Source organism: Phaseolus vulgaris, chromosome 1, assembly GCF_000499845.2.
Source record: "Phaseolus vulgaris cultivar G19833 chromosome 1, P. vulgaris v2.0, whole genome shotgun sequence".
Taxonomy (NCBI): domain Eukaryota; kingdom Viridiplantae; phylum Streptophyta; class Magnoliopsida; order Fabales; family Fabaceae; genus Phaseolus; species Phaseolus vulgaris.
The window spans coordinates 37,904,575-37,917,092 of NC_023759.2; the positions used below are offsets into that span (position 1 = coordinate 37,904,575).

The window sequence follows — 12,518 nt, forward strand, 5'->3', positions numbered from 1 at the left end:
ATTTTTTGTATTCACAACCCTGGAGTTATGTCAGACTATTGAGTTGGTTGTAACAAGTGTTTGAGGCATTTTTGCTTCTACATGAAATTCAACCTTCAATACTTCATAAACCCTCCTATTTTGCAATTACATATTTTAATGTCTGTTCTAAAACAATGTCTCACAACAGAATTGAGGGAGTCCGAATGTAAGACAACAAGATAAATTGGCTGCACCGCTGCTGGAATCAACAGTAAACAAGGGACTTATAACTTTCTGATTAGCATGGGAAAAGTAAAAGAAAGAAAATATTGCATGTAATTCAGAATTAAAGTAGCTTGTTCAGGAAAATCCTCATAAAGAGCCAATCATCTAAGTAGCATTTAATGAATAAAGCAACTCACTCCACTGATACTTCAATAACAGTCCGTTCTATGATTTTACAATCATGAATCAATCACCTCATGGATTGAATAACCCCTATAGTTAGTATACATAGTAATAATAATATAATAGAAGAATAGCATTCCAATTCATCTTCATTTCTGGGTAAAGAAAATCCAGTTTCCAACCCCCTCTGACAAATAGAAGACACGGAAACCCTGCTAAATGTTGAGACCGGTCAAATCACTGCTAATTGCGAATACTATATTTGATATATACACTAATAAGCTAATAGCCACTGGTACGACTTCTGTACGCTTTCAGAGCTCCATCTTCAATTGATTTGAGTGCAGAGATGCTGTAACAGTTTCAATTTGAGCTTAAATACATATAAATTTTTATGATCGTAAAATAAAATAAAATAAACTTCAAAAAGAACTATTTACTTTTTGTATTGCTAATTTGAATTAACTCCATAAACCGTGTATACCATACAAGAATTAAGAATTTGAATTAAGAATTCTTAACTGATTTCACGAACTTCTTAGCATTATTGTTTTGGGCGAGAATGACTTAAATTTGGAATCATATTCATCAAATTCAATAACAGCCTGTTTCCAAGTCTCAGAAAGAGACTTCTCAGCATCTATACTAATCTGTACTAATATATGAAATAATTGGAGGGTCTTCTCATTCATTACCAATACTTAGTCTAAGTCCATTACACTCTGTTGAAAGTTGATCATTTCATACCAATCAGCATAGTTCAGCCCATCGAACTTTGTCATACAATTACCCAAAACAAACTTACGTGTCAATGCTTTGAGTAAACCTAATGAATTCAAATTATATAGACTTTAATTATGCACCCAACTTCACTTTTGGGTAATAAATAAATACATTTTCATATCAACAAAAATGGAAAACAAATATACTTTAATGAGCAATAGATCACATCACACCACCTTCACGTGCACTTTATCTTTGGATATACATACTCAACAAGCATGCCAACAACTGCTTAATATCATGAATTATAAGGTAAACCGTACATACATTATAATTAACAATTTCAATTAATAGAAACATACTAATTTCATAGCATCATTATCTCAACCATATAATTTGGAAATTAACTTCATAAATTTGATCATTTTGGTGCAAAACAATTTATTTTCCATAAAAACAATAATAGAAATTGCTTTTCAAATAAAACCATAAAATAGCATGACCAAAGTTACCTTGCAGGTAATGTATTCACACTCACAAAAAATACGTGCAGGGATAAATCTTTTCAAACGTCAATTGCACATAATAGCTTCAAGTTATCTATCACAACATATTATTATCATGCCTTTTAAAGAAGAAAACACAATCAACCATAAAACCTTTTCAAACTTGGCCAATAAGCATATCATATGCATAATATAAAAAGAAAAAGAAACTGAACCGGTATGTCCGTCGTAAAAATAATTTTCCGGTATAACCAAAGCAGCATACCAAAGCATTTTCCCAACCCTGCATCCATTAAATTATTATATGCACGTTCAATAACGAAAAATAAAACCAGAGTAAGAGAATCTTGTATTGGTGATGAAAATCGTTGGGGATCTTTCAAAATATCCTCATTGCTCATAAATAAATAATTGGTTATTCCAGTTGCTTCTTTCATGAGACAGAAAACAATTCCAATCTATACCTACTTATGAAGTCCGTTGGACAATGGCAGCATGAACCATGACACAGTATCATAATATTTTTTTAAGCATGGTTTTTGAGACTAAACAATAGAGGCTAAAATTCTGATCTACCTGAGTTCGCTGACGAGTCATAACTCAAAAGTGAGTTTTCCGGAGTCATAAAATTGTGGTTGACTTCTTCCCGCTCCCATAGCGGTTGGTGGAATGCATCGAATTGCCACTGTTGTTGGTAATGCTGCCGGTTGCCATTGACTGGGATTTCTGGCCACATGAGAGGTGTCATCATACTAGGTATGTTACTATCCATTAGAGATGCCCCCTGTAAGTCACAAAGGATATTTTATTTTTTATCAGCAGTTCTCAGCATTGTACCTTCACCAAATCACACATGCCCAACTCCATCTTTAGCTGAAGACATTCAAACAGTCATTTTCATTTCTATGAACCAAGCTAGCAACCCCTGACCCTGATTTGAGGATTAAGATGCAAAGGCTTTAAAAAAAAATATGCCAAAGGATTTGTAATTGATGACTACGATGGATCGAGGCAATCAAGTGTAATCATTTGCCTGACATGCTCATTGCTGCTATGTGCAATGTTCATACTATTTAGATGCTCTGCCATGACATCCAACAGATTGGCATAAATGACTAACTGTCTACAAGCATCTCTTTCAGAGTCCCACGAGTATCACGTCAGTTTTCAGACAACTATTAATTAAGCAAAGACAATTAAATAGGATGATAACAACATTTGGAATTTTTGTCAAGCACATTTCACCTACACGATGCATTAAGTTTATGGCGTCAATGGTTACCATGAAGGCAAAATTAAGTGTTTCAGAAGGAGAGGTCATGCATTATCCATCAAATATAGCATTTTACTTGAAATAAATAATTTAGGTCTTCAGATTACTCCCCCGTCAAAATTAAAAAGATTTTTTTTCGACAGAAGATAAAATTGTGTAATTTGGATGAATTTATAACTCACATCAGTAGCCAATAAGCTGTCAAGGCTGAAATCAATTCTTGGGTTAACTGCTGCCAGTTTCATTGATAAAATCTGCAGCCAGAGCATAAATTAGTGAGAACAAAATCATATTCATGAAAGTTAAAGTACACAAATATTATTCGAAGTACAAGAATATAGTAACTTTTGAGCATGTTCAATGAACAAACAGATGAAAAAGTCTAGTAGTGTCATGCCTCAAGTCCACAATATGACGGAAGAATAGTAGGTAGACGACCCATTAAGAAATTTTTAAGTAGATTACAAGTCATATAGTCCAAAACAATAGGACCATCACTGTTAATGCTTAATTCTTGCATGCAGTTACAGGAAATCAATGCTTTACTTTGTTTAAAAAATTTCTAAACACAGTCCGTAATTGATTGGGAACCAAACAGATAATAATTAACAAGCACAGCCTAAGCCTGTTCATTGTAAAAATATTTCGCAACATATCTTCAATTTGAGAGTCTGACCTCCACTTGACGCTGTAGAGATTGCACATGATTGATGATTTCATCTAGAACCATTGCCGTTCCTGATATCTGCACAGAAAATCAATTAATCTCAGATATATTTCACCCACATTGGCTATTTTGAGAATATAAAGACAATCCAAATGCACTACAAAATTATAGTGACTCTGCAATTAAGTAGATCAAAGTAAGCAAAAGAAATGCCTTATTTCTCACCACCCGAAAGTACAAAAAAATCACATCCTGTATAGAACAACAGCAGTGCATAAAACAAAAGTCCCTCCGTGAAAATTAATTCCCAAACTTAAGACAATCCTTCTCGATTCATATTGCTTTATCACATTACTCATGATCTGAAAAGACAAAAGGAAGCTTGGAAAAGTTCTCTGTTAAAGATAATTGGCATTGTGTGACCTGTATATCAGATTTTGGGATTAAGGCTTCCATATAAACAAAAAACAAGGGCTCATTTATGGATCAAACAAGCCGTAAGAATGTATGCAAGTGTGATGAAAAATGGTACATAGTAATTGGGCCAGAATGAGAGAATGCATTTTCGGTTATAATTTGTACCATATTATTCTTCCCCCACATTCCGAAATATTACAGACTAGAATGACTCATATAGTACTTCAAAATACTATCTAGATACATGATAACTTTTTTGCCTCATTTTGTTAAAATTTCAAATTTAAAACCAACCCCCAAATTTTAGATTTGGAAAATACAACAAAAATGGTGCTAAAATGCAAGTGCCATTTTTAATCGATTAGCGAAGAGAACCAGGCCAGCGATCCAAAATATTTAAAACTAAAACTAAATGAAGCTTATTCACCAAGCAAACAAAAAAATAAAGAAAGAAAATTGTCGATTAAAGCTTCAATAACCATGATCAACGGGCCCAACTATCTCCCCTCAGGTCGTGGAATCCGCGTATGCTGTCTGCTGTAGCCTCGTACGACGGTTCTGATTCCATTTCAAAACTACGCATGGGATTTTATACCACCAGGCTGGGCTTTTTAGGAATAGACGGGAATAACCCTTAGAATATTTCATCATGAATGAAATATTACCACGTTTATTTGTACAACATAAAAACGGAGAAAAAATATTATTTTCATTAGAACTTCTAATACCTCCTTTTCTTTATTTGCAGTAATTCTTCTAATGCCATGAAAAAATAAAATAGTTTGTTTGAATTTTGAAATATATTACATATTTTAGTTTAATAAATATTTTTTTTTTTTTTTGTTGCACACTTTTCACCCGTCAATATCACGTAGACAGCAATTTACACATAAATATTTAAATATGATTTCAATAATTGTATATTATGAAGTGTGTGATGTTGATATAAAAAATGTGCTTAAGTGTAGTGACATTAATTTGATTGTACAAAGGACCCCATGCAGTTAGGTGAATGGTCTGCTGGTTGGCAGCTGGACTCCAAAAGTACGCATTCTTTTCTCGCCCATTTTCTTCATTCTACAAACGATGGATTCCAAACTCGTAAAGATAACCATACCATCACCGTCAAAAAATGGACTACATATTAAATACTTTACTTGTCAAAGGGACCCAGGAGGGCTATGCATACTAGTTAGAAGTTCAAGTAGAACTACCCCTGCCCCCCTCTTTCCTGTTTCTTCCGCCCCCACAGGGCCACCATTCTGTCTCGTAAATAAGACAGATGGCTCAAGAAAGGAGCATAGGGGACTACCACAATTGTCGTGTATAACCCATTACTTGTTTGTGTATGCATATATCGTCCTATTCTATAAACAACAGCGACCTTACCATTAAAAAACTACCGTTGTATTATATGTAATATTGTACATGTCAATTGTTTAGGAGAACAGATTTTCTTTTCTGCGTTTGTTAAGTTCTTTTTCTAAAAGACTTAGGTCAAACTTAACTCGACTATTTAATAAAAGTGTCGCCAAGCTCTTCTGCCTGCCCATTTATGCTAGGTGCAGCTTCGATGGCAGGCAGGATTCTTAAGATCACAGTTATAGTTTGGTAAAATGTATTCTTAATTGGGCTAACGTTGTTCAACATCTGTGATTCCGTTGGGTGCAATAAATAATAAGTCATTATGAAGATATTTAGTCAGCCCTTATTGATCCTCAGCAGCAATTAGTGATTGCCTAGTTTCAATATTTCATACGTTGTGGTAGAGCATCATGCACATCTTGGCATTGACTCGAAGGAAACACAACCTCCAAAGTACACCGGAATATTCTCAGCCTATAGTGAATTATTTGGCATAACTTCAGAATGTTTCAGTAGTTACAGACGTAGTTCTGAAACTATTTTCGAGAGTCTAGTAGGATCTTATTTTGCCAATGCAAGCAACGGATATAATTTCCAACCCGAAATATCTCACTTCAAACACAACTTCACTCAAAAATAGAAATTTAACACGTGCAAGAGTGTTATTGATTAAACGACTAGTGGTGTGTTTCTATTGGATTGGAAAACCATAATTGAATCTAACCAAAAATTGCCGATAAAAAAAAATCTATTATTTGACAAACTATTATTTGTGGATAAAACTCATTGCAATCTACAAGCCAAAAAGCAGGCTAGACATACGTTGCAATGGGTCCGATTTGGGGGTGGTGGGGGGAATTAATTGATTCGATCAATTGAGATTGGGTGGATCATAAGTTTTTTGAAATTAAATTTTAAAAAATTGAAATAAATTTAAAAAGTAAAAAGATTAAAAGTTTGTGTTGAGTTAGGTGTAGTTCACTTAAAAAAAAGGATAAAATTCAACCATTATTAACCTGATAACTTAGGTAATTAGATTAGATTTAACATAATTCAATCCAATGTAACTTGCTGAACTGACAAAATTTAACCTTGTTCAATTAGATCAAGTTAGAGAAGTTGGGTTGGATTATTTAGCCTAGCTAGTCCAACCCACAGTGCATCCCAAGAATGCCTGTCCTAATTGTTAAGAGTTTAGAAGGCACAACTTATTTTTTATTTTTCATAAAACTACTTGATAATATGGTTAAATGTCAACTAACATACAATAAAAAAAATTAAGAGAAAAGTAAAAATTCACCCAATCCCGCGCTCTTTATCATGTGCTTCCAACTTGCCACGTACCTAACATGTACATCATCACCCTTATACATCACTCTCTTTTACCCCTCTTTCTTGGCGTTTAAGGATTGTTTCTAGATTGTAAGTATTTTAAAAAAAAAAAAAAACACTCACAACATAGTAGATTTTTACAGAAGGGATAGTTTATATGTCAAACTTTCCTCGGCTATCTCCAAAGATTTTATTGTGAGCTCTTATTTTATTCTAAGTGGTTCCTCCTATACTATTTTAAAGATTTAATTTTTACAAGTTTTACTTTAATATAAAAGTTTTATAAAGCTCACTTTTATACCTTTCTCTAATGTTGATGTTTAATAAGAGCTCACAATGTTACACTTAAATGTTAGGAAAGTTATTTTCCCCGTGAAATTAGTGTTATAAAGATATGGTTTTTTATATTAAAAAAAATGTTTTCTTATTTTTAAGATTATATGTCTTCTATATGGAAGTTCTTAATTTTAAGACTGTCAGCATATACTAATAAAATATTTTTATAACTCCTAAAACCTACATCTTCAATTTTAAAACATTTTTAAGAGATCTACATGGAAAAGGCTCTACGAAGAAATTAGCTACAGTTTTGTTTCCTTGGACCTGGGTATGAAAACCATGCTCTATTTCCCCTATTTAAACTCGACTAATTATCTCCCCTGACAATAATTCTACCTTTTTTATTCCTTCCTTTATTCTTTCTTTTTCCTTCATTCAACCCGTAGTGCCCCATGCTGAAGTAAATCAATGTATTCATTTTTTTTTGTTTCCTTTTTCCTTTATGGCTCACTTTGAGATGGACTGAGCTCCATGTCCAATTGTTGGATACTCACTCACCACTCCCTGAAGGCTCCTATAGGTTTAGTTTACTTCCTAACGTATTTTATTAGACTATTTTTTCATAAATTCCAAATAAAGATAAGAAATAATTTTTTAAATTATTATTTTTAAGTATATATAAACGCACACAAATAATTGCCAGTGTTGGGGCCTTCTACACGTGACAGCACTTTGTGAAAAACACAAGTGCCGTTTTGTAAGAAGCCATCATCCTGAGTCAAATCTTTTCTTATGTACTGCTTGCTAAATGGTTAAAGCCCTATGTTTTTTGTTTTTTTGCCATGCATATCATATTTTTTATCTCATCAAAAGTTAAAAGGTAGTGCATTAATTATATGAAAAAAAAGCTATGCCTTTAACTGAGTGACAACACGTGTCCCATTATCCAATCAAGCGTGGTCTTGTAAAGACGGCCCAACTTCACGTGGCTTATACATGATTACACATGAAGTTGTGCATTAAGAGTTGTCCACTTAGGCTGTTCAGTGAAACGGAGAAAATATATAAAAGAAAAAAAAAATTGTACAAGAAAAAGAAAGACAAATGAACAAAAAGAAACCTAACTTAAAAAACAAATTAAAAAAGTGTATTACTTGAATTGTTAGAAATTAAAAAAAATAGTGAATTATTTTACTTATTTAAATAATTGGAAGAGTAACTAAAAATAAATAAATAATTTCTGTAAGAGCATTTTAATACTAATTAAAATTTACTTTTTTAGTAAATTATTCAATTTATCAGCATAAAATTAGGTTAAAACGGGGAGAGACTTTTACTTAACAACGTCTAAGACTTCTTTATCTGTGAATTATCCATTCTTTTTGTCTGGGTTCAAGTAAGGTACGCAAGGCTAAGCTTTACTTGGTTGGATGGTACTCCATAGTGTATCATAGAGCTTATCTTATCAACTTCTACTTTTTTTTATTTTTTTTCTGTCAAGATCAAAACATGGGCTAGAATACGCAAGCTGTCTTACAAGGAGGTTCCTTCCAATTCTTAAAATAAAGCCCAAAGTTATAAAAAAAAAATTCTAATCTGTTATTTCTGGAAGTAACCAATTTAAAAAGTTTCCTTTACTTACCTGGCGTATTCAGCTCATATCATAAGGATATTAACAACTCGTTTGAGCTACCTAATATAATAGAAATAAAAGAATATAAAATGATACAATAAATCTATAATATAATAAAAATAGAATGAGTTATACTAATATATTATTGTTTGGTGTAGACAAGATAACAAGTTAAATAATTATAAAATATAATACAATTATGTTTAAACATTAATTCTCTATTAAGATTATATATAATTATCTTAAAATTGATTTTTAATTTAATTTTTTAACAAATAATAAAAATGTATTTTGAAATAAATTATACAAATTTATATAACTATTTCTTATATTATAAAGAATTATATGATATTTAAAAAAATATTTAAGCAATTTATATTTAATTTTAATATTCTAATAAATAATATTATTTAAATTTAAATGTCACAATAATTATAAATATAAATATAAATACATATATGGTAATATGTTAAATAAAAACCATGATATACAATATGATATAAATTGATATCAACAAAGTTATACAAACTTTTATTTTATCTATATAGTTACATTTTAAATAGTTATAAATAAATTATATGAATTAATATTTTCTTTAAAAAAAATTGAATGATAAAAAGTTTTATGTATTAATTATGATTAATATTTAAATTTAGGTATAAATATTAGAAAGAAGAATAGAGAAAAATTATTATATTGAATCTAATCCCTCTTTCCGAGATAGAAAATATAGTGATAAGATAATACTATCTTATCATATCAGTGTCGAGATATGATACTTATAATGTCATATATCTCCACTGTAAGAGCCAAAAAGTTCACAGTATGTAATTACTAAACTAAGCTTTGAGAAAAAATTGTTAGCACTGCCCAGAAAGAAACCCATAAAAGGCAAAAGCAAAAGAAAGGATGAAATTACATAAATGTCACTCTTGACACTCGGTGCCAGCAAGCACTTCTCTTGATATAAAATCAATCACTTTTTGAAGGGGTTGAAAAGATGACAATGACAAAAACCGTGTTAAAGCTCGTAATCTACCTATATAATTGCACTTTTGGTAGAAAAATTAGACGGAAAAGCACAACTAATTAATTAATCCAAAGAACTAAAGGGTTTAAGGTTTTAAGATTAAAACAAGAAAGGAAGAGAGACCAACCTTGTCGCAGCCTGGGACCAGCTCTTGTAAAAGTTTCATGCGAGCATTGATCTTCTCTCTCCTAGCCTACAGCAGAAAGAAACTCAGTTACGTTACATCCGAACGAGGATGATATTTTTACATCTACCAAATAAAATACATCTGATTTGACAATTTAAAATAGTAATATTTTAATTATACTTATTTTATGTTATAACTTAAAATTTTAATATTCATTATTATATTATTATAATGAATTGTAAAGTACTTGATTTTAATTTTAAGAGAGATATTATTTTTCTAGTTAAAAAATATTAAAACTTGATAAAAAGTGATCAAAATTAAACAAATTAATTAGTAATTAATCAAGTCTTTTACCCTTTCCGCCAAGCTATGGCTATCTGTGGCTTGACCTCGACGAACTCGAACGTGAACGTAGGGAAGCTTCTCACCATCGCCGGAGGTCTCATCGGCGACGCTCTTAATCTTCTTCGACGATCCTTTAACCTGAATTCCGCAAAATCATATACCATTTCAAGTTTTGAGCATTCAAGTATACCGTAAACAGAAACCCTGATTATCCAATTTCTTGTAGTTAGGGAGGTTAACATCAACGTTACCGTTACTTTCTTCTCTCGTTCCTTTCTCTTCGCGGTTCTCTCGTTCTTGTTCTCAACAGCGGGATCCGAAACGCATCCTTGCGTGGAGCACGGGTTCGAATCGGTCTCTTGCGGTTCGTTCTTCACCCTATCCAAATTCGAACCAGACCCAGCCGGAAGCAGACGCGCCTCCCCCGGCGACGACGAGTTTTGGCCGGCGAAGACGGAGAGCTTGGCGGCGCGTTCAATTAAGGCGGCGTTGGAAGGAAAGGTCAAATTGCCACCGAAAGAGTTGAGCAAATAGGGTTTGTGATTAGCGCTGACGTGGCAATTAAGCGGATTCCGAGTTCCATCAGAGTCCGGCGAGTGAAGGAGTTCCACCGCCTGCGTCGGCGGAAGCTCGAGCAGCGCGGTGAACGAGTTGGCGTTTTCCGGCGCCGGTGCTGGCGCCATGATTCCCTGAATTTCTTCGTTGAATTGAATTGACTCGAGTGTGGCGCCGTCGTGCACGGATCCGCGTAATCCTACCGGAGCTTGCTCCATTGAGCGAACGAAACGCAGAGTAGAAGATCCAATTGAACCGGATTCACCTCGAATTGTGTTAATTATGCGAGCTCTGAACCGTAACAGTAATGAAGCGGATAGTGGAAATTGGAGAAAATGAGGAATGAGGAATGAAGAATGTGCGTGAGGAATTTTGTTGCGAGTGAGATAGTAGTAGAAGAAGCAGTCCTTCTTCAATGGCGGTCAATGAATTTCTCTCTCTATCTCTTTCTCTCTGGTTCTGTGATTCTGTCTCTGAGATTGCTTCTCAGCCATTTGAAGTCTGCGAAAGCAACGTTGCTACGCTACGGTTACTCTACTACTGTTGAGTACGCGTACGGTTCTAGCCATACAGTTTCGTTGAGGTAAGGTTAAAGGGAACGTTGGGGACCACCACCCTTTTGAGGGCCCCATGCTCTGCGAATATTATTTATTTATTTCAGAAATACTGATTTCAGTTCAAGAGCCTTCCTTCTATCTCCACCGTCCATTCAGTTTCATTCTTTTTTTTACGCATAGTTTGTTTCCTCCTTTTTACGATTACGGAGATTCGATGTGCCTGCGGATGACAAGAACCCCGTTCGTTGACGCACTCCGTATCATAATCTATTTCTTGCACTAACCTTCTTATAACCCTTTGTTATCTCATAATAAGTTATCGATTTGAAATGTGAGTGCCATTATAAAGCGATTCCAACTCATTATCTCTTTCCGGAATTTCTCATCTTGCCTAATCTCTTCATTCAATTATTCATTACTTCCTCCGTAACGTGCTTCACATGACCGCAGAGTCAGCGCTAAAACTCCTGTGATCTTAACTTTCGTTTTCTTTTTTTAATTCAGGGATTTAATCATAAAATTGTTTTTATTTTAATGAAATGGAATAGGGCGTGTTTCATAGACATTCAATCTTTATTTTTAATTATTTGATAAGCAACGCACATCACCAATATAATGTTTTTAGTTTGTTTAATTATAACGTGATAAGTAGGTTTAATTTATTTTTTAATTAAAAACTTTCATGTTAAGCATAACTATTTGACATTTTAAGTAACAACAATCATTTGTCATCATATGAAAAAAATATTATTAAAAAAAAATACAAAAATATGGGAAGCATAGATCAAAACTCATGTTAATAAAAACTAACGATACATATGTAGACTATATCTATTAATAAAAAAATTTAAGAACAGACTAGATAGAAGTCTATTATATTAATGAAATGATTTTTCTATGAATAAATTCTAAATATCAACACACGCATTCCCTTCACGAAAAATATGAGTAATCCTAAACCTGATTTTTCTATCGTAATTAAGACAAGTATTTCATCGATTACGAAGCATCTAAAGAACATTTGTCCTAATAGTAAACGCAACACAAATCAAGGCAGAGTCACATTTCCGTCAGACTTTAGTAAATCCCAACTTTTAAGTTTTCTCCAAAGTATATATATAAGTAGGTTTAATTCTTCGATGCTCATCTTTCTTAATTTTCTTGTGTGCATGCAAAGAAGAGATTCCTTATATTTTTTTTCTTAAAACATTTCAGCTTTCCAATATTTGCATGCCAAAGTTGGAAAAACTAAACACTGTTGATTCTTTGATCACGTATTATTATTATGAGAGCACCTTAATTAGGAACGAAAGGAACCACATTAGAAGCTTGAAAAA

At 32.9% G+C, this 12,518-nt stretch overlaps 1 protein-coding gene across 2 annotated transcripts; it reads right to left on the reverse strand.

Moving 5' to 3' along the window:
* Nucleotides 1-274: 274 nt before the first annotated feature.
* LOC137814096 (transcription factor bHLH48-like) lies at nucleotides 275-11,499 on the reverse strand. Of its 2 annotated transcripts, XM_068616666.1 has the most exons (8): nucleotides 10,321-11,188; nucleotides 10,079-10,207; nucleotides 9,722-9,787; nucleotides 3,548-3,616; nucleotides 3,054-3,125; nucleotides 2,175-2,382; nucleotides 1,814-1,881; nucleotides 275-721 (listed from the first exon to the last, which is right to left on the reverse strand). In XM_068616666.1, exons 1-8 carry the CDS (start codon nucleotides 10,840-10,842, stop codon nucleotides 698-700), a joined length of 1,158 nt encoding a protein of 385 aa, XP_068472767.1. In that variant the 5' UTR covers nucleotides 10,843-11,188; the 3' UTR covers nucleotides 275-697. The 2 variants fall into 2 exon arrangements, with proteins under 2 accessions (XP_068472767.1, XP_068472768.1); XM_068616667.1 differs by lacking the exon at nucleotides 1,814-1,881 and having other exon boundaries at nucleotides 10,321-11,499.
* Nucleotides 11,500-12,518: the final 1,019 nt, after the last annotated feature.

Coding starts and splice junctions, on each gene's coding strand:
- LOC137814096 (XM_068616666.1), bottom strand. CDS start 10,842: ATGGAGCAAGCTCCGGTAGGATTACGCGGATCCGTGCACGACGGCGCC. Junction 3,617..9,721: donor TGGTCCCAGGCTGCGACAAG/GTTGGTCTCTCT, acceptor TTTTCTGTGCAG/ATATCAGGAACGGCAATGGT. Junction 3,126..3,547: donor CTCTACAGCGTCAAGTGGAG/GTCAGACTCTCA, acceptor CTCTGGCTGCAG/ATTTTATCAATGAAACTGGC.